The sequence below is a fragment of the Sarcophilus harrisii genome, chromosome 4 (assembly GCF_902635505.1).
Source record: "Sarcophilus harrisii chromosome 4, mSarHar1.11, whole genome shotgun sequence".
NCBI lineage: Eukaryota > Metazoa > Chordata > Mammalia > Dasyuromorphia > Dasyuridae > Sarcophilus > Sarcophilus harrisii.
In genome coordinates, this window is record NC_045429.1 from 321,358,605 (window position 1) to 321,380,905 (window position 22,301).

General features: G+C 39.7%; 2 protein-coding genes across 6 annotated transcripts in view; one reads left to right on the forward strand and one right to left on the reverse strand.

Annotated features, from left to right (window-relative positions):
* Positions 1-9,340: 9,340 nt before the first annotated feature.
* Positions 9,341-11,936, reverse strand: LOC100918642 (histone H3.3). Of its 2 annotated transcripts, XM_031965825.1 has the most exons (4): positions 11,707-11,936; positions 11,061-11,198; positions 10,679-10,832; positions 9,604-10,583 (listed from the first exon to the last, which is right to left on the reverse strand). In XM_031965825.1, the coding sequence occupies exons 2-4, from the start codon at positions 11,186-11,188 to the stop codon at positions 10,455-10,457; spliced, it is 411 nt and encodes a 136-aa protein (XP_031821685.1). In that variant the 5' UTR covers positions 11,189-11,198; positions 11,707-11,936; the 3' UTR covers positions 9,604-10,454. The 2 variants fall into 2 exon arrangements, with proteins under 2 accessions (XP_031821686.1, XP_031821685.1); XM_031965826.1 differs by lacking the exon at positions 11,707-11,936 and having other exon boundaries at positions 9,341-10,583; positions 11,061-11,192.
* A 9,912-nt stretch (positions 11,937-21,848) lies between these two features.
* The window catches only part of UNK (unk zinc finger), a 38,589-nt gene continuing 38,136 nt past the window's right edge, over positions 21,849-22,301 (forward strand). For all 4 annotated transcript variants that reach the window (XM_031965828.1, XM_031965829.1, XM_031965830.1 and 1 more), the window contains exon 1: positions 21,849-22,292. In XM_031965828.1, coding sequence (XP_031821688.1) covers positions 21,976-22,292 — 317 coding nt within the window. In that variant the 5' untranslated portion in view covers positions 21,849-21,975. The remainder of the gene's footprint in view (positions 22,293-22,301) is intronic.

The following is a 22,301-nucleotide window of genomic DNA, read 5'->3' on the forward strand; positions in this document are numbered from 1 at the left end:
ACAATGGGCAAGTTAAATTCTTTATGAACCCAAAATGCCATAAGGCAGGCTCATTTCCTAAAAAGGAGTTTAGTCATTGTAATGTTTAATATGCAGGCTCAAGGGAATTAGCCACTGTGAGCTTATTAAGCAAGCTAACCCTAAAAGGAGTTAGCAAAGAAGTGGGGTACCAGTAGATTCTTTTATAGAACAAAAATAACCTCAGGGATTGATATCATAACTTGGCTTTCTGATTGAATATAGTAACTATGGGGTCATGAAAATTTTGTCAATGCAAGGAATTCAACAAAGGCTTACTGAAATAAAGACTTAATTACAGACAACAAAAGGTCCACTTGAGGAGATAATTCTGCTCTTCCCTGTTCCTCCTTATGACTTACCCAACTACTGGGTCTTTTTGTTGGGATCTTATTCATCCCATCAATAATAGCATTATAAAAATTGAAGTTACTATAGAGTAGATCTGAGCCAGATTGAACTTTGTCTTCAAGTAAATTGACCTGGAATTCAGCTTTGGGCCTTTAAGCAAGGAGTATATAAAGATAGCTCCAGGACTTTGGCTGGAGCACTTAAGGTTTCAGGGAGTTTCCTTGAAGGCTGCATTTATCTCCTTGGTAGGCTGCTCTTCTCTTCCTGTGAACTGTACTTAATGTTTTTGTTGTTGTTGTTTTAATTAAAGAAATTATTTGTCTTAATTCTCAGGTTTATATGTCTTAATGTTCAGCCATTGTACCAGGTATGAAAACACAGTCCCATAGGAAGTCAATAGCAGAGCCAGAACTTCACCTGTAGTTTTCTGACTCCATTATGGTACCAGCAGCAACATAACCATTTCTAAAAGATGGGGTTAGATACAAAACTATGGGATCTGTCTTCTATAAGTACCCCAAGTGTGGGGAGAGGTGATTGTGAATGCAATGTACTGATTGACACACTCTGCCCCCAGTTGTTGGAGTTGGTCAGGAAAACCACTTAGATTCAAACAGGGGTTTTGCAAGATCTGTAAGTGTAAGATCTTTTAGTAGAAAAGGTCCCTTTCCTACCTACCTACTTTCTCCACACTTTCTAGTGTCGAGTGCTTAATAAATGCTTATTCTCCTCCCTCTGGATGAATGGAGAAGGGAGTATGGAGATTAGGGATAGGATGTGGGAGCACATTTAACTCCTACCACGCAAAAAACAAGACCTGTTCCACTCACTTTATTTATTACTTCCAGATCAGACAACATATACATGTCTGCACGATTGGCCTGGGGTAGTGAGTGAAACCCCAAAGTCGGGAAAATCTGGCTTTCAATCCTGCTTCCCATACTTATTAGTTTTATGACCTCAGAGAAGTCACCCTCAATTTTCTCATCAGTAAAATAAGTGGATTTAATGTCTTCTAAGGTCCCTGATTGATTGATTAGGGTGGGGTCCCTGGCTTGTATCCCAGGTAAGATTGAATCTTTAAATGAAAAACATCTTTGTTTGAGTATTTTCCCCTTTGCCTAGCACTGTGTAACCACTTATTAAGTGGTTCTCTTGAACTGAATTTGTGAAAGTGCACAATGTGGATTGTAAATGATCTTTGATAATGATTGAGGCAATAATTGTTTGAAGAACCTACATATAAATTCTGGAGGGTGAATATGAGTCAGAAATCCTTTTGCCACTCTGCAGTGTATATTTGAAGACTTGAAACTTCTAGGACTACTGTTAACATAGCCAGATTATGTTTAAAATCAGCATAGTCCCTTTTGCCTCACCATACCTCTATCCCCTTACCGAAGAATTACTCTATGGAATAAGAAGTGATTTTGGTGATGGTTGAATGAATAAACAAATGAATTGGAGTGTTTGGGTACTAGACCAGAAAGGTAGGGGAAAGGGCTAAGTTAGAAAGAACTTTGAGTGCCAAACAGAGGATTTTGTATATATCCTGAAGGTGATAGGACGCCACTGCTTTATTAAGCTGAAGGGATGACATAAGACTTAGGCTTTAAGAAAATCACTGACAGGCTCTTTCCAACAGTGAGATAATTCAGATCAGTTCCAATAATCTTGTGATGAAGAGAGCCATCTGAACGCAGAGAAGCCTGTGGGAACTGAGTGTGGATCACATCATAGTATTTTTACTTTCTGTTGTTTGCTTGCATTTTTTCTTTTCCCAGTTTTTTTTTCCTTCTTGTCTCAATTTTTCTTTTGAAGCAAGATAACTGTATAAATATGTATACATATATTGAATTTAACTTATAATTAACATATTTAACATGTATAGGACTACTTGCCATGGGGGGGGAGGGGGAGGAGGGAAAATTTGGAGAAGGTTTTACAAGGATCAGTGTTGAAAAACTACCCATGCATATGTCTTGTAAATAAAAAGCTTTAATTAAAAAAAAAAGAAAATCACTGACAAGCAAAATGGAGGATGCATTGGAAATGGGGAAAGATTTGAGGCAGGCAGACTCAGTGATGGTTACTGTAATGTTCAAGCATAAAATGGTGAGGGTCTGCAACAGACTGGATATTGGAGAGAGAGGTCAAGGATAACACTGAGTTGGAAGTTAGGGGGCTGAAAGGAGAAATTAATTCGGCAGTGAAGTCATTTCACTAATGGGTGGATAACTAGTCTTCCGGGGGCATCTTGAAAAAGTATCTGTACTACCAGGAAGAGGAGGAAGGATATCCCAGAGGGAGCATTACATCCACCCTCCTCCCTCCCCCTAAAACAAAAACAAAAACAAAAAACTTTCAATATATTTACTGCAGGAAAAAAAATCATGGAGAAAGAGACATCCACAGACCCAGATGAGACACCTAGATAGCCATTTGGTGGAAGAAGCAGCAGCTTCCACTAGTAAGATCCATCACCATTATCATTACTAATATTTATATAATGCTTTAAGGTTTGCAAAGTACAAAGCACTTTATAAATATTATCCTCCCAACAATCCTGGGAGGTAAGTACTATTATTATCCCCATTTTATAAATGAGGAAATTCAGGCAGAGATTTAAGTGACTTCCCTAGGGTCACACAGCTAGTACATTTCTGATGGATGGATTTTAACTCCGTGCTCTATGAACTGCCTTGCTTAGCTGTGTGACATGTGGCAGATAGAAATGCTGGTCATGGTCTCAAGAAAGGCATCAAATTCTTAGAACCTAGCAAAAAGCTACACCCAAGAGGATTTTATTAGGATTCCATAAAGGGAGAAAATGTCACCCAGTGACAGGACTCGCTCAGTATCCCTTTGCCACACGTGTGCCTTTTTAATGTGCCTCAGGACCTTTGCCCTTTTAAGTTTGAGCCATTTCTCCCAGGGATAAGCAAGAGAAAAGTGCTTTCCTGATTAGGGGTGAATTGTTGGTGTTTTTGCACCAACTTTCTCTGTCTAAAATCTAACTTTATATAAAGTTAATGTGAAACACACTGGTAAGGGCTTGTAGGCAACAGCAGCTCAGCCCTTGAAGGGTCTCCTTAGCATCTTGAGGAGAGTAATAGTTATCTAACAACTAACTGAGATCTCAGCCTATCAACATGAGTGGGAGTTGGGATGATGACATCAGGAGAATTACATCCCTATAAATAAAAGCAAGGTAGTTTTGGTTTTGGGAAACCAGTAGCAGCTGAGTCAGACAGTTTCATGTGGGTGGCACCTGAGCTGAGCCTTGAAGAAAATTAATTCTAAAATTTAGAGGTAAAGAAAGGGACAGTGGATGCAAAGGGTATAATAGAATGTTGAATATAAGGAAAACCAAAAAAAAAAAAAAAAAAAAAAAAAATTTGGCCAGACTATAAGATTGGTGAAGGGAGCAATGTGCAACAATGCTGGAAAAATAGGTTGGGAATAACTTTAAACACCAGACAGGCTTGGAAGTACTTTGGGAAGACAGCTGAGGGGTGGGTGGAGTGGAGGGGCAGGCAGGTAGGGGAAACTAATCCCAGAGAATTATATTCCATTCTCCACCCCTATTGCCCTCCAAAATCATGCTTTTGGAGAGCCTGACTAATTCTCCTAAGTCCAAGCACAATATTTTGCCATTGACTTTGTCTGCATGTGGCCCCCACTTATAGGAATAGCTCAACCTTCTCCTTGGTGGTGCCTTACAAACCACTGGGGTGGGCGGGTGAATGTGGGGAGTCTTCTGGGAAAGTCCAAGCTTTGTGCTGGAGTTACTGGACAAGAAACAAGGTTAGATGGATAAGGTGGGTCTGGCTGGTGATGTTATTGATGGAACAAATATCTCCCTGAAGAAAGCTTGCAATTTGATGCTTTGCCCAAAGGGCATCCCCTTTGACCCAGCAGTGTTTCTACTGGGCTTGTATCCCAAAGAGATCTTAAAGGGGGGAAAGGGACCCATATATGCAAGAATGTTTGTGGGCAGCCGTGTTTGTAGTGGCCAGAAACTGGAAACTGAGTGGATGCCCATCAATTGGAGAATGGCTGAATAAATTGTGGTATATGAATGTTATGGAATATTATTGCTCTCTAACAAAAGGATGATTTCAGAAAGTCTCTGGAGAGACTTGCATGAACTGATGCTGAGAGAAATGAGCAGGACCAGGAGATCATTATACCACGCAACATAAGATTATATGATGATCAATTCTGATGGACGTGGCTCTTTTCAACAGTGACGTGATTGAAGCCAATTCCAATGATTTTGTGATGAAGAGAGCCATCTACACTCAGAGAGAGGCCTGAATGTGGATTATAACATACTATGTTCACCCTTTTTTGTTGTTTGCTTGCTTTTTGGTTTTTTTTGGGTTTTTTTTTGATCTTGTGCAGCATGATAAATGTGAAAATATGTAAAGAATTGCACATGTTCAAACAGATTACTTGCTGTCTAAGGGAGGGAGAAAAATTTGGAACACAAGGTTTCGCAAGGGTGTGTTGAAAATTATCTTTGCATGTATTTTAAAAATAAAAAGCTATTAAAAAAAAAAAAAGCCTGCAGTGGTGGCAATAAGTACTAGAGGGAAGGGACAAACCAATAGTGTGATATTAAGACTGGGGATAGGGATAAGATTTTATTTTTTTAGATTTAATAAAGATAAGGTGTTTTCTATTTAAGTAGCTGAGAGTAGGGTGTCTAAATGCTTAGGAATGACGAGGCATAGACCTTATATAATGTCCAGTAAGCCATGTCCATCCCAAGTGAGAACAGCAAGGAAGCAGCTAGGTGGTGTGTTGGATATAGAATTAGTCCTGGAGTCAGGAAGATCTGTCTTCTAAATCCTATCTTACACATTTTCTAGGTGTATGGTCCCAGGCAAGTCAGCTAATCATTGCTTCAGTTTCTCCATCCATATGAAGAGAATAACAATGACAATAGCCCCTAACTCATAGAGTTGTGAAGATAAAATAAACCTGTAGTTGTCAAGTGCTTTGGAAACCTTAAAATTTTCTGTAGTTTTTAATCTTCTTTGAGACACCCACTTGGGGTTTTGTTGGCAAAGATACTGTAGTAGTTTGCCATTTCCTTCTCCACCTTATTTTTTGGATGAACTGAAGCAAATGAAGTGACTTGTCCAGAATCAGTTACTAAGTGTCTGAAACCAGATTTGAACTCCCAAAGTCCAGTGCTTTATTTTATCACCTAATTGTCTGGGTTCCCCACCTCCACCCCCCAAAAAAGTACTTTATAAATGCCATTATTAAGGTTGCAACCTTTGGTCTGTGGCTTTTTTCCCTTGGCAATAAGACTGTTTTTCTGAAAAATCACCACTGACTTCCTGTTGATAGGCCCTGGATGAGAGAATGTTCTACCCTCTGATAACCTGCCTGAACATGCTAGAGAATCTTTGAAACCCAGCATGGCTATCACCGAACAGTGATTGTAAAGGAAGGAAGTAGAGGGGTCAGTGCATCTTTACTTGGAATGACATAGAACTGGAGAGTTGAACACATCAATACAGCATGAGAGAAAGAACATTTCTGGATGTAGAACCTCACTAGGATGAAAAGCCCTGCTTGATGCCCTGAGGCCCAAATGCAGCACAGGATGAGTAGAAGGTGGTTTTCTGGTTCTTTAGAAAACCTAGTTTTGGGTTTCCCTCTTCTCTTCCAGGCTTCTATTTTTCTTGAAGTTCCTAGGCCAAAACAATATGGGGGGTAGGTATAAATGGTTTCTGAATGACAGCGTCCAAGGATTTTTTCATAGTGCCCTTCATTGACATACAGTAGAGAAGGGGATTCTCAACCAAGTTCTCTCCCTTGTTTTTTCATTAACATTGCCTTCCACAGCTAAGGAAATCCTTTTTTTTTTTTTTCTCTTAATTTCTTTTCTCACTCCCCTTTCCTTTTCTTCACTTCCCATGCTTTTTCATTTATCTTCTCCACCCATCCTTTTTGCAACCATCTTTCCAACTTCCTCTAGACATGACTGATTAACTTTAGGACTGAAATTAGGAAAAATTTGACATTTGCCTGAGAAAGTATCACCATGGGTCATGTCACTGGGACTGGTTCCTGAGAACAGATACCTCTCTGAAGCAGCCTAGAGTATTTACTATGGAACTCCATACACCAGCCATGAGTTAGAATCACCTTCCTAACAGAAGCTATCATTGTCCTCACTGGCTCTGCAGTGTGTACCAAACGGTACCGCTAGAGGCAACATGAAGCAGACATTTAAGTATAAACCACCTGCAATGCTAAAGAGCTTCTGCCTCCCAACTTAAGTCTCTCTCTGATAACACCTCTGTGAAGGAAATCATTCCTAAGGACAGCAAAGCTCTGGGACAGATGTGAATTATTTTTCATTCTAATTTCAGGGAGTTGGTTTTTCCTTTGATTTGAATTCTAAGAGGAATTGGCAAATTAGCAAGGTTGGCCACCTAGGATTTGTCCTATCCAATTCATTCTTATTTGAAGTGGTTCCTGTGGAGAATAAGCGAACAGGACCCAGGTCTAGTCTGCTTTTGTTCTGTGCAGGAGCTCCAACTGCTAGAGACTCATTCTACATACATCTCAAGGAAAACCACCATTCCAGCAGTGCCCTCAAAGGTTGCCAGCTTTTACTGTAGTACACATGGGTCCCTAGTTATAAGCTTCAGGGGATTAATGGACACCACAGTACTGACTCAAATCGATAGGGCCGGGTGTGTGGGAGGATGTCCACAGAACATTGAGACCAATGGGTTCTGTAAGGTCCACTGGTAATGAGAAATGGGGCAACGGAGGAATCCTCGTCTGGGCTGTTAATGACGTCTCAAAAATCTATTTGGCAAAACAGTAAAGTTGATGCAACATTCCCCAAACTGTTCTGAATGTTGTGACAACAGGGTTTTTAATGGGAAAAATTTTTTATATTAAAGAATTTATCAATCAGCTAATAAACGCTGCACCAACAGAGCTGCTGGCAGGTGCAGCAACTGAGTTTTTCAATACCAAGCCCGTATCCCCATCTCCTTTAAACAGTATTTTTGAATTTCATTGGGTCTCATAGGCAAATTATTATGGGAAATGTAGGCCTTAAGGACTTTTACTTCAGCTCCCTTAATTTGGTTTTGGTAATTTTTCCTTTGTTGGCACTTTTTCTGATCACATACCTCAGGTGACTTGAGAATAAGGGACATAATACCCATTCTCAAGAAAATTGTGCATCAAATGTTAAGTTGATTTAGAATCAATCCCTTTTAGAAAACAACTCCCTAAAATTGGAAAGCAACTGTTTCATATAGATAATTGGAAGGGGGATGAATTGAGAACATGCATGATAAAAAGATAAGCAAAATACAGCATTTTCTAAATAAAACATTTTCTACTAAACTACAGCAAGATAAAAAGATCTTGTTTAACTAGGTTCCATATGCTACTTTCAATGGCTTAGGGTTGCAGCTGAAGTGTCATAAGAAAATGTCAGTAAGGAGATAAAATCATCACTTTTGTGCTTTCTACAGCCCCCAATTTTCTAGTTTCCAGCTTCAGATACATTGATAAAATTTTCTTCAAAACATTTTCAATTCCTTTGCTTTTATCTCACTCTCAGCAAGAGAATGGCTTAAAAGTTCTTTATTCCTACTTATTTCTTGATCTCATTATCCTTCAGGCAGCTAAATGGCATAATGGACAAAATGCTGGGACCCAAGACCCAAATTCAAAACCAGACTCAGATACTTACAAAGCTGTGTAGCTGTGTGATCCTGCTCCCTTTACTATAAAATGAGGGTCCATAATAACACCCACCTTTGTGGGGTTCCTGTTGAGAACTTCAATTTGATTTCATAGCTATAAAAACCCTGCAACTCAGTGCAGATGGAAAAAAAGATGAAATTAACTGACCACCTCACCTTGGGGGTGGAAGAGGGAGAATCTTACCAAAGTTTTAATGAGAAAATCTTTTCCAAGCCACTGGCTTCAAAGGTGGGTGAGGTCTAAGAAAAGCCGTTTCTTCAGCTGAAATTCATTCATTCAGCAGCCACTGGTCCATGTTGCCAATCTCATTTCAAGTCATCCTATTGTTCCTAGTCTAAAATTTTGTTCTAGATTCCAGACTTTTGTGAAGAGACCTCACAATTCTTCAAACTTAACATATCTAGTGTTAAACCATAAATCTTATTTGCATTTTTTTTAATCCTCTTCCCCCAAATCCTAGAATTTGATAGATTTTTGCCATCTCCATGCAGCAGTCTAATTTGACCAAAAAAAATCAATTATCAGTTTGATAGCAGCTACTATGTTAATTTCTGAATAGGCTTAAAATTCTTTAATCCTTCTATGGGTAACTAGCCTTTAGTATAATATAGGACAAACAAGCACATGCAGAAATTATCCAGCTATGGCACTTGAACAAAAAGACCATTGATAAGATCCCTCCTACATATCCTGTAACTGTCAACTTCTGAAATATACAAATTAAATCTCCCAATTTTGTCAAACTACAAAAAAGTATCTCAATTTACCTCCATGAACCCTTTTAATACAGCCCATTTTAACTTGATCTCATAATCAATATTAACTACTACAAGTCAAATGCAAGATTAGCAAAATGAAATTTAAAGGAATTCTGCAAAGTTTAAGTTCTTTACCAATGCAGATGGCCAACTGCTCTATAATTGTCTTGAAAATGGACTGGGACACCCAATCAAATTGACTTGCCCAGGGGTCTCTCTCCTCCCTGTCAGAGGTTATTACTTAACCCAGGAAGAAGGTGTGCTCTCTTATCAATCTTACTGGGCTGGAATTAGTTTTTATAGAACATCAAATTTAGTTTTTTGACACCGAGTTGGGATAAACAAGTTTATTTGTAAATTATTTTAGTCAACATACATAATCGACCTAAAAACTTCAATAGAAGGATAAAGTTTAAAACCACTTTGAAGTTCCTCTAAGTGATTTTTTTTCTGGATGGTCATATCAGATGGACCCTAACCCCACAGCCATTGCAATATTTCCACGAAAAGTTTGAAAATGTATTGCCCTCCCCATCCCCAGGCAAGTTACTCTAAGGGTTTATAATACATACTTCACCCGGCAGATCAATTTCTATTTCCTCTATCCCTTGCATCCAATCTATAGTAACTTAACTGATTCAGCTTTCCTTTGGTTAAAAGGAAAAAAAACCAAATCTATTAAGACCAACCATGTATCACTATTAAAAACTGCACTAGATAAATTTGCAAGTATCAGGGAGAGGATGCTGGTGGAAAAGTTTGTAGTTTAAAAAGAGCCCTTATAAATAAAACCCTAGGTTATTGTTTGCACTATCAGCTAGAAGGTTGCTTAACATGTGGTAGAATGAGGACTTATGCAAGGTACAATGCCAAGTAGAATTTTACTATTCTGATGTAGTAGAACAAGTGAAGTTAAGCTAGGAGAAAGCCAACTGGACTTTTAATTACATCTCAATGACAAGACTCCCCACAGGTGAATGTAAAACATTTAATTTAAAAACGTTGACACTACAATATATAAAATAGCTATTATAAATGCACATAGTGTATTCTATAGCTGCCAGGTTTATGGTTTTTTTTTTCTTTTTTTTTATAGGAAACTGTAAGTTACACTGTGGTTAAGACTTGTATATTATCACCCTCTGAAAAGCCCACATTCTATCACAGTGATGTATGGTCAGACTTAACAGCCCCAATTGTTAAACACTTGGATCAAGTCATAACCAGTTTTATTGCAAAAGGACCCTGTACACATTTATATCAATTCTAGTACCTTACGATTTTAGCTACCCAACAAGTCATTAACATACAGAAACATGCATCATGAGAAGCAAGAAATTATCACCCATCCCTTCTGCATATTAGCAACTTGTCACTCCTGAGCAACAATGCTCACTCACATCACTGAGGTCTGTGAACAGTCACTTTTCGCATTCATCCTGAGTGAAAGATGGAATGACGTAAGTACAAATGCAACATATTATAAACAATTTCTTACAAAAAAGGTCACAAATTAAAACCAAAGTATTTTACAGAATTTACTACAAAACACCATAAAACTGCCTTCACTTAAGCTCTTTCTCCCCGTATCCTGCGAGCCAACTGGATGTCTTTGGGCATGATAGTAACTCTCTTGGCATGGATGGCACACAGGTTAGTATCTTCAAAGAGACCCACCAAATATGCTTCACTAGCCTCCTGTTAAAAAAACAAAAACCACGCTATTAGACTCCTTTCAAATCAAGCATTCCCCACCAAGCCCCCTTACATCAAAAGGCTGGTTTGGTTCTTACCTGAAGGGCACCAATAGCTGCACTCTGGAACCTCAAGTCTGTTTTGAAGTCCTGAGCAATCTCCCTCACCAACCGCTGGAAAGGAAGTTTCCTGATCAAAAGCTCTGTTGACTTCTGGTAACGGCGAATCTCACGAAGGGCCACGGTACCAGGCCTGACAAGGGAAAAAAAAAAACCAAAAACCTTAGTTCAAATTCATTCGGACAACGGACAACTCTAATAACTATCAAAAGGTACGATGACGAAATCGGAAGAAAATAGCATCATCACCAGTTATTCTGCCCGTCCCCCCCCCCCCCCCCCCCCCGCCGTTCCCCTCCCCCCAGGGCTGGAATAGCGACTGTAATTTCCAAGGAAACAAAACCCACAAAAACCCACGTACCGGTAACGGTGAGGCTTCTTGACCCCGCCAGTAGAGGGGGCGCTTTTCCTGGCAGCCTTTGTAGCCAGCTGTTTGCGTGGAGCTTTCCCACCAGTGGACTTACGAGCAGTCTGCTTTGTACGGGCCATCTTGTCTTACCTAAAGAGAAACGAAGTCCCGACTTTTAAGACCGCGAGAGGAGACGACCCCGCTTTCTGTCCCTCCCCGGGAACCGGCCAGCCCCGAGCCCCGCGGCGGCCTCCTGGCGCCCACTTCGAGGATCTCCCGACATCACAGCCGGATGGCAGCAGATGGCCGGGCGGGCGCCGTCGCCGCCCCCCCCCCCCCCCTTTCCATGACTCAGGCTGCCAGCAGAGGCGGCCTCCCCTGGAGGGCGGGGAGGAGTCACTTCCCCTCCTCGACAGGCGGAGGCCCGGCAGCCCGCGACAACTCGATGCCGGAGCCTCCGAAATCTAGGCCGGAAAAGAAAGCTAAAGTACGACGGCCGAAAGGGAATTAGCCGGGAGGTTTAAGCTGCTTCCTCCGGGCTGCCCAAGACAACCGCCGAACCAATATGCCCGGCGCCAGCCACTGACAGTAACTGCGGCAACCGGAGGGGCAAAAGGCCTCGACTGATGCTTAAATCCAGCAAGAAGCGTACACCCACCGAACGAACAGTCGATGTTTTCTCCGCTGGATTCACAGCTGATACCGCCGCTTCTGTCCGCTCCGCGATGCCGTTGACACCGCCTCGCTCTGAGTAGCAAAAGTCCGGGAATACTCCCGCTCTGATCAACGACCAAACCGCTCTGCGCTCGACACCTCCCCTCGACACCTCGTTTTTTATACCCACGCCTCACGCTGCGTCTCTGCGTCATAGACATCTTATTTGCATACACCAACGACTGCTTCTATTGGCCAGGGCGTTCGCCGACGCGCTGACATCCCCCGACACAAAGGCCGTGCTCCAGCCCTGCTTCCTGATTGGTGAAAATACAGGCCATTGATTGGCTGTTAAAGTAGCACGGTGATTGGGCATTTAGAAAGAAGAAAGGACGAATCAGAATTTTCCTCGAGTTAGCCACTCTGATTGGACAAAATAGAGCTATGTTTGGATCCTTCCCTTTGTTGCAAAGCTCTACAATGGAAAGTCAATGCAAATGAATTGTATTTGTGTCAGGCTCAGGCAACTTGGAGAGTCTTCTGTCAGAGGCTGAGCGTATTTACCTTGAGGTAATGTACTGCAGTGTTCGCAGTGCATCTGTAGCAGACTTTCTAAATTAGTAAAACCAACTGCTACTTTAAACTATCAATACACAAATAAGCCCCAATGTAAAATCAAGTTTGTAAATGTGACTTCACAATATTTTATACATTTAAAAATTGGTTTATAAAGGGTGGTAAATCACAGCTAAAGAACTGCACAAATCCTGTTACTGGGTATTCATTTATAACAAAACAGTGTGAGAAAAGGGTACAAAAAAGAAATAGTAGCAATGATAACACTTTTGTAAATGCGTTTTTACATATTTATATTTTCAGCACAACATCTGTGAAAGTAGTGATGATTTTAACAAAAAGATTAAACAAGAATTTATGAGCTAACATATTTCCTCTGTTATGTAATAATAGAACACAATGACAGCCAGAGAAGGAGAAATCATAATACGGGACATGAATATACATGGGAAGTTAATGAGATAGCCAAAGTAAATATGTACTCTAATGTGTGTTTAATGCTTCACCCTGACAATGACTCTCTCTGAAGAAACCTGTCAACATAACCTCACCCAGCTTACATGGTCTCTCACCTCCAGTAACCTGAGCCTCACAGATCAGTCCCTCACTTCAAGGACCCAGCTCAGAACATGAATCTGAGCCACCAGGCCACTTGGGGACCAGTCCATCCCCCTCCCCTCCCCCCTTCTCTCCTAAACTCCAGGAGTCTAATTATCATCTTTAGGCAGATGATTCCCAGGGCTTTGGATTCAGTCTTCATCTCTCTGCCGATCTCTAGTCTTGCCTTTAGGACATCTCAAATTCAACGGATCCGAAATGGGGCTGGTTATCTTTTGTCCCAAACCTGCCCCACAACCATCTCTTTATCGCCAAATCTAGTCATTTCTGTTCTCACAACATCTCTCCTTACAAAGTCTCCTTTTCATTCACCTAGCTACCTGCTGCAGCCCCCTTTCCCCAATAACCTCCAGCCTAGACCACCATGGTGGTTGTTCAGTCGTGTCCAGCTCTACATTTCTTGGCAAAGATGCTGACATTTTCTTCTCCAGTGTGTCCCTATTTTACAGATTAAGAATTGAGGCAAATGGGGTTTAAGTGACTTGCCCAGGATAGTGTTTAAGGCTGCATTTGAACTCAGATTTTCCATCTAGCTGTTCCTAGACCACCCTAATAGCCTCTTTGCCTCAAATTTTTTCCCACTTCAACCTCTCCTCCAAACAAATGTTTGTTGTATAGGGTCCGATCCTATTCAAACTCTAATGGCTCCCTATCATTTCAGGATCAAATGTAAAGTCCTCTATTATTTAAAGCTATTTAATTTAATTTAAAGTAAAAGTTATTTAAAGCTACTAAATCACGATTTAGTAACTCCTATCGATACTATAATCCAGGGGTCTTCAAACTTTTTAAATAGGAGGCCAGGTCACTGTCCCTCAGACTGTTGGAGGGCCGGACTATAGTAAAAACAAAAACTTTGTTTTGTGGGCCTTTAAATAAAGAAACTTCATAATCCTGGGTAAGGGGGATAAACTTCCTCAGCTGCTGCATCTGGCCCTCGGACCAAAGTACACTTTGAGGACCCCTGCAATCAATCACAGGATTTTTTATATAAAATGCTATTCTCTTCCATAGAGGGAACTGATGGACCGAGAGTGCAGATTAAAGCGTATTTTTTTCCTTTATTTTTTTCTTGTTTTCCCTTTTCCAAACACAACTAATGCAGAAGTATGTTTTGCATTATCTATGTGTCATATTTCTTGGTTTTTTTGTTTTTTTTTCCCAGTGGTAGGGATAGGGATGGGAGGAGGGAGAATATATGGAATTAAAAATAAAAATTTAATTTAAATTTTAAAAAAGCGATTCACAACCAGGCTCCTTCATACCTTTTCATTTCTTTTACTTTACTTCTCCCCTCCCCCTCACTCTCCTGTGAATACGAAACATGTTCCTCTAACCAAATACTCCAACTTCTGTCTCCATCTCTTTCAACTGGGGTCACCCCATTCCTTGAGCTGCAGAGGAGAGAGTGAGACAAGTGACCTTCCAGGTCCTCCAATTCACTTGCAAGTCCTGGGGTCACCTCCCAGATAAATCCATGGTAATCTTCCAAAATGAAGGAGCATGGTGTCTTGATAGTGCTTAGTATGGTACTTAGCACATGATAAACACAAAATCTTTATTGAGCAAATTAAAACAACTCTAAAACACCCACTTCACACCTCTCAGATTGGCTTAAGATAACAAGAAAAGATAGATAATGATAAGTGTTAGAGGGAGGTGGGAAAACTGGGACGTTGATGCATTGTTGGAGGAGCTGTGAACAGATCCAATCATTCTGGAGAGCAATTTGGAACTATGCCCAAAGGGCTTTCAAACTCTCCACTCTAGCAGTGGCTCTACTGGGTCTGGAGCCCTAAGAGATCATAAAAAAGGGAAAAGGACCCACATGTGCTAAAAAGGTTTGTAGCAAATTTATTTGTGGTAGCAAAGAAGTGGAAAATGAGCGGATACCCATCAATTGAAGAATGGTTGATTAAATCGTGGTATGAAAATAATGGAATAGTATTAGTTCTAAAAGAAATGATGAGCAAGCTGCTTTCAGAAAAGCCTGGAAAGACTTAAATGAACTGAAGCTGAGTGAAGCTAAGTGAAGAGTCAAATGAAAACTATACACAGCAACAAGAAGATTGTGTGATGATCAACTATGATAGACTTAGCACTACTCAGCAATTCAGTAATCTAAAGCAATTCCAATAGAGAAAATGCCATCTGCATCCAGAGAGAGAACTATGGAGACTGAATGTGGATTGAAGCATATACTGTTTTCACTTATTTTTTTCTTCTGTTATTTTTTTCTTTCTCATAGTTTTTCCCTTTTGTTCTGATTTTTCTCTCCCAATATGACCTATGTGGAAATATGTAAAAAATAAATACACACGCATAACCTAAAAAAAGAAAATTTTTAAAAAGAAAAAAGTCATTTATTGAATGACTAATGAATTCACACCTACACACAGGATTGAAACACTTAGCACCTCATAACTGGGAATGGCCATCAATGATGGCCTCAATCTCTTTTCTTTCCTAATATTGCACTTGAAAATTCCCTAGTATTAGAGAGAGAAATAACATACCCTTTACAATTCACTCTTGGTGAGGGAACCCCAGTCAGATGATAGCATATCCCCAGACTATGGCTAGCAAACACCTTCTTTTTCTCCTAATCCCAGTGATGTTAAATTTCTTTTGTTGTTGTTTAGTCATGTCCAATTTAGTGACCCCATTTGGGTACTAAATTGGCAGAGATACTGGAATAATTTGCCATTTCCTTCTCCAAATCATTTTACAGATGAGGAAACTGAGGCAACAGGGTTAAGTGATTTGCCCAGGGTCACCCAGATTGTAAAAGTCTGAGGCCAGATTTGAACTCAGAAAGATAAGTTTGATTCCAGGCCATTTTCTATTCACTAGGCCTAGCTGCTAAATCTCTGGATGTTGTGTAAGTGAAAACTTTCTCTCTCCTGTATCTCCTTCCCATTTTCTCATTCCTAATTCACTTCAGTCCTATTGCTCTTATGTTTCAATCTAATACTTCCTGCCCTTTCCATATGCCCTATGGAACCTCCATTCCACTCAACAAAATTCCCTTTACTTGAGACCTCTTCCTCTCAGATTCCTTTTATCTATTTCTTATGTACTGAAACTTGGCTGCTCCCTTCCCTCTCAAAATAAACAACAACAACAACAACAACAACAACAAAACCAAGACATTGGCCTTCTTTTTCAGTACTAGAGGCAGATACCTTACTTTATGTCCATGGAATTTTAGTCCATATTCATTTAGAGCTGGAAGGAATCTCAGAGGTCATCAAATTCAGCATCCTCATTTTATAGACAAGGGAATTGATATTTAAAGAAGTTAAATGTCTTGCCTAAGGTCACACAATTAAAAAGGTATCAGAAACAGATTTGGAACCCATGATTCCCAGCTCCAAACTCCTGCATTCATTCCACTATGTTACACTGTCTCTTGTCTTATTCATTTTATTATTCTGTAGCACCTTTCTGGGATATCAACTTGCACTTGCAGTTTGGGGGGGGAGGGGGTATGTGCAGAATGGCTACTCTAGAGGCAAGATAATTCCTAAAGTTATAGGACCACCCACCCCCCTCCCTTACTCCTGTTGACTTAGCTAATTGTCAGAGTTGGACATCTCCCTTTTCCAGCTCCTTCCCATAGTCCAAGTTAAACAAAACCATGTATTGACCATGTTCAAAAACATGTCTCATTCTATATAGTTTTTCTTATCACTTTTCTGTCATGGGATGGGTGGTACTCTTCACTGGTACCAAGGAATCATAGTTGATTATTGGGTTGATCAAAGTTGTTAAAGTTTATAATGTTGTTAAGAGTATAAATTGTTCCTGTTCTGCTCACTTTGGTCAGCATAAATTTGTACTTAGGTTTCCCATTCTCTTCATTACTTCTTATAGCATAATAATATTCCCATTATATTCATATACCATATGTTTAGCTATTCTCTGAATGATGGGTACTCCATTAATTTTCAGGTCTTTTTGTCACTACCAAAAAAAAAAGCTGTTATTTTTTATGTCTAAGACTTTCCCCATCTCTGTTATCTCTGTTGCAGTTTACTTCTTAATGTAGTCCCAAGCATCAGTGGGTGATGCTTTTAGCTAATCCCTAGAAGTTCCTTGGGTTCAATCACATTCGTGGTCATGCCCATCAGGTTGCTTGAAGAACTTGTATCTACATTGTAATCAGTATGCAGAAAAATTCCTTAATATCTTTTTCCTCCCCAATAACACTTCACACTCTCCCTTTGCTGTAGTCTCTTAGCAACCACTCTTTTGATGAGTGAGCTCTATACAGATGTCATCCTATCCAGATTTCTGAGAACAGGTTATTGTCTCTCTCAAGGAGTTCAGTGCCTAGTTCAGCCTTCCTCTCCAAAACTATCCTGGTAGCAATATAAAGAATATTTATATAGCCTTTATTCTCAAAATCCAGTCCATTAATTGCTTAACCTATTCTATCCACCTTTAAGACTCCACTTGAGTCAGTCACAGGAAGGGGGAAATCCTTCCTCTCATTATTACCCATAAAGGTTCTACTTTCATTTGTAAGAATTCTGAAATGTCTCCATGCAATGATTACTTCCTTTTCTGTTCTCTTTCCCTAAATCTCACTCTTTCTAAAACGGTTTATCCCCCTGTACCTCATTGTTCCCCTAGGCCATTTGTCTCCGATAGCACTTTTCTCCTTTCCCAATCTTACTCTGGAGGTAAGCAGTTAAACTTTATGCTATCTCTCCTGACAGTCATACTTTGTCATACCCTAACCCTGGATCACCCACCAGCCTCCACAGACACTTTCAGGGACAAGTAGTCTGGCTAGAGCACTTCCCATTGAGGACTGACTTCTGGTCATTCTTGTTGGGGTGAGGGAAGATGCTCATCAGCCTCCTAATACAGGGAATGGTTCTAGTTGGCTCCACAGGCAGCTGCAAGAGCCACCCACTCAGACAACTTCAAAAGGAGACAAATTCTGCCCTCATTCTTTTTCTGAATGTGTGTTTTAAGACTCCAACAGCTTTTCTTTGGGCTTTTCATGATGGGGGTGGAGAGCATTTCTTCACTTCCTCTCCCTAGTGTTATGGCACCAAAAGCATGTCTTTTAGGCAAATTGAAGACCAGCTTTCGAGGTCTCAGCTGTGTCTTTTGCTTTTTATCTTTCCTCCTACCAATCACAGGTGACTACGATTGAAAGATAGATTTTTCTAGACTGATGGTTACTTCAGAAGTCTGGGAGGGGATGAAGTAGAGGAAATGCTAAAATGTAATTACAGCTCTTCACAGGAGGATGACTCTTAGCAGAATTATGAGCCCAATTATGCCTCAGCTAGAGCCAGAAACAAATGAGAAAAAGCCTAATTCTTCTCCTTCAGACTCCTGACAAGAGTCAGTCCATATACCTTAATATAAGAGAATGCTCTAGTCTCCTGGATCAGGAGATCTGTTATACTTTTATGCTATTTTCCCCAATAGAATGCAAGGCCTTTCATGAAAGGAAGTATTTTCTTTTTAATCTTTGTATCTCTAATGCCTACCATAATGCTTAGCACATTATGCAGTATGTTGTGAAATTCTTACTGATTTGACAAAGAAAAAAAGTTTATTATTGGTCCTTTGCCTAAATTAATATCTTGGGTGAATTATGACATTTAATTTTCCTTAAGAATAAGGCTTAAGAGTACAAAATACCAAAAGGTGTATAACAGTTATTCCCCTATTGTCAGCCAGGCAACCGGGAAATGAAACTGAAACACAGAAACTCGGAATGTTCTAATTTATAGTTCCTGTTCAGAGCTTCTCATTGCTGCTAAATGAAAATATTAAAAGTAACTGGGACAGGAGCAGCTAGGTGGTGCAATAGATAAGAGCACAGGCCCTGAAATCAAATCCAGCCTTAGGTATTTACTGGGCAAGTCACTTAGCCCCAACTGCCTCTGAAAAAATAAAATGGGATGAATAAAATCTTTATCATTAGTATCAAAGGAGAATTATAGTATATTCACAGAAATAATTCAGCCTTTGCCACACAAAAGGACCTGTAAGTATGTATCATTGCCATTATTAATACCTCCCAAGCTCTAGTCTCCTTTTTGTAAAGTCCATTCTTCTCTGTTTACCTACATACACATTTATACCACAATAAATGTTTAATTACCAGACTCTCATACAACATATTTAGAATTATCCTGCAGAAGGGATGGGGACAAAATCTGGGATTTCGTTAGTGATGAGAAATGTAATATGAAGAACCTTCTTCAGCCAGCTCTGGTCAAAACTTCTGCAACTTAACATAGTTTTAAAGAATATGTCTGGAGAACTGAGAGAAGTTAAGTGGCTGGCCCAGGTCACAATGAATATGCTAAATTCAGGAGTTGGACTCCGGTATTCCTGCCTTCAATATTATATCTCACTGCCTCCCACAAGGTGATAAAATTAATGTTGCTATAAGCAAAGCTTCAGTTTCAAAACAAGTGACATATTGACATTTTTCCTTCATTTGTAGTCCGGCCCATAGAGGACAAAAAAGCTTTTTTGCTTAGTCTCAGTGGCCATATAAAGATAGATTGGGGGGGAGGGGAGGGGTTAGGAGTTATTTGTGATTTTTTAGTTAAAAAGTTAAATAGTTAAAATAGTTAAATTTAGTTAAATAGTTAAAATAGTTAAATAGTTAAAAATAAATAGTTAAAAAATAGTTAAATAGTTTAAAAAAAAAAAAAAACCACTGAGATGCAATTAGGGAACTACCTAGGCAATTCCTTTTTATGTAAATAAGGAACTACAGTCGGATTGGGCCTCTTGAGTTAAAGGTATTCTGTGTCCAAGACTTTTTCTAGATGATTTAATCACACTATTATTCCCATACCTTTAACGGTAAGAATTCTACAGTCACTTTTTTTCCCCAGCTTTACTAGACACAAGAAAGGAATTTGTGAATTATGGGGCCAATTTAAAAATAATTATCACAAGTTATTGTATATACAGATAACAATCTGAGGCAGATTATCACTCTTACCTAACAATCCTTCATTCAGAATTTTTAAAGAAAATATTCTTAAGAGATGAAAAATGGGGGAAAATGACATAGGAAATGAGGAAGATAATTGATGAGTAAGTATGCTTCCTACCTCTGGGCAGAAAAGTGAGAAACTAGAGGTGCACATTTTCAGACATCAAAATGCGAATTTGTTTTGCTTGACCATGATATTTTGTTATGTTTGGAGAATCAGTAGGAGACTGATGGGGAGTTGGTGGATTGTGAGATGCAAAAAAGGTAAAAGATTAGTAAAATTAACAAAATACATAGAAAATAGTATAAGGAAATTCAGAAAGAACACAAACAAGCCAGACAGTTTTGTTATTATAGTGTTAAATTTAATATGCACTTTTAAAAATATATATATTTAAATATACTCTAAGAAAAACAAACTATGCAATGGAAGTTCACAATTTCATAATCTTTTTCTCCTCTTTGAACACTGATATCCGTTTGTTTAATGTTTGCCAAGTTCAAAATAAAAAAAAAAATTTCATTCAAATGGAAGAGTTTCAAAAATATCAGCACCAATAGAGCTATCTAAATAGCTCTGGAACACTGCTTTGGAAATTTATGGTATGCAGTTAAATTTCAAATTGGACGGAGCAATCTTAAATGCTGTTCCTTCTGCCAACAAAATGACTAGGGACTTTGGGTCACTAGTTAAATCAGATTTTGATCTGGAAGGGCCTTTTAAGATCATCTAGTGCAATATCTCATTTTTTATAGGTAAGGCAATTAACACAGTGAATTTTAAAATGGAGGTAAATCATTAAGTTAAGCCTTGTTCTTTTTTAATATTCCACGTCAAATGCTCTAAATAGTAAAAATTAACTAAGGACTACATGCAAGATACTGAAGTAGTTTGGTTACGGATCTGTTTGGGGTTCCCTCAGTAATAAGAAGAAACTCCTGTGGGTTTATATTGGGTAACGAAGAAAACGCATGCAATCCCTTAAGGAACCAATTTTCTATTTCCTTAAAGTTATTCAGGATGTTTATTCCCTTAATGAAAATTATAATAAATTCAAAATAAAAAAACAAAAAGACAAATGTAAGTCACATCTAATAAAAAGCATGGCAAAAATAAGTCTTTTCAGCACTCAATAAACGCATGTTTATATATAAAATCTTCAAGATAGAAAGCAAGTTAAATGTCACTTATTTAAACTCTCTGGAATACTTTTTTAAGATCATAAATGAATTTAATCTGGGTATAAACCTTAATGAAATTAACGAAAAGCTGGTAGTCTAGCTCGGTGTCTAGGACTTTATTAGGGTTGTTAACCGAGTGGTTTAGATCAAACACGTCCAGCTGTGCCCTGATTGGACACTTGAGCGCTGGCTTCTTGCCACTCTTAAATTGGTATCTGCTATTGCGCTTCACTCAGACCAGATTGAGGAAAGAACTTTTCTCTTTGCTCCTGTCCTACTGCAGCCACTGAAAGGGGAAAGTGCCTGCTGCTTCCCAGCAGACATCACGAACTGGAGGCCAGGTCTGAGGCAAATGCATTTGCAGATGTCATCACGCATTTGTCACAATGGAGACAATCAGTGGAATTCAACAAAGCTGGTTTTTTTTTTTTTTTTTTTTTTAAGAGCATCAATAAAACAGTAAGAAAAAATAAACTAGAATGAAGCAGTTATTCAGAGGAAACCAGGCAACCTCAATCAAAAAAGAACTTTTTTTTCCCGTTTTTTATGTGGTTGGAGTATTTTCCAAATGATTAAAATGTTCAGGATAACCCAGAATAGAAAAAAAAAATTTAAATTTAATATGCATTAAAGACCACAATGATTCGTCCCCTGTTTACTTTCTATCACTCGCACAATGCTCGGGGAATTTGGGATCTATGGATAGTCTATTTTATAGACATCTTCAGCAATGACCCCGCTTGTCGGCCTCTCCTGCTTTGGGGGTGGGTGGGGGGAGTGTACTGGTTACGAGGGAAAGATTCCTTCCCTCCACAGCTTCAAATGCACAGGCAAGAAATCGACACTGGTTAGGACTACAGTCCCCAGAAGCGACCCTGGGCCCTTCAACATCCGGGGCAGTCGCCGCACGGTATGCCTGGGAATTGTGGTTCTTTCCTTCGTTCAAAGTCCTCGTCCACGCTAAGATTATACAGGCGTAACCGACCACAACTCCCAGCAGTCCGTCCGGCTTCACGGGGGTGCTTCACGTTCTCATGGCGCGACGCAGGCGCACTCAGTCCTCGGCGCGGACCGCGCAGACTGAATAATAAAAGGGGAGCGGCGAAGAGGGAGGAAGACAGGACCATGTCGAAGGGCCCCGGGCCTGGCGGCTCCGCGGCTTCCTCGGCGCCCCCGGCCGCCACCGCCCAGGTGCTGCAGGCGCAGCCCGAGAAACCGCAGCACTACACGTACGTAGA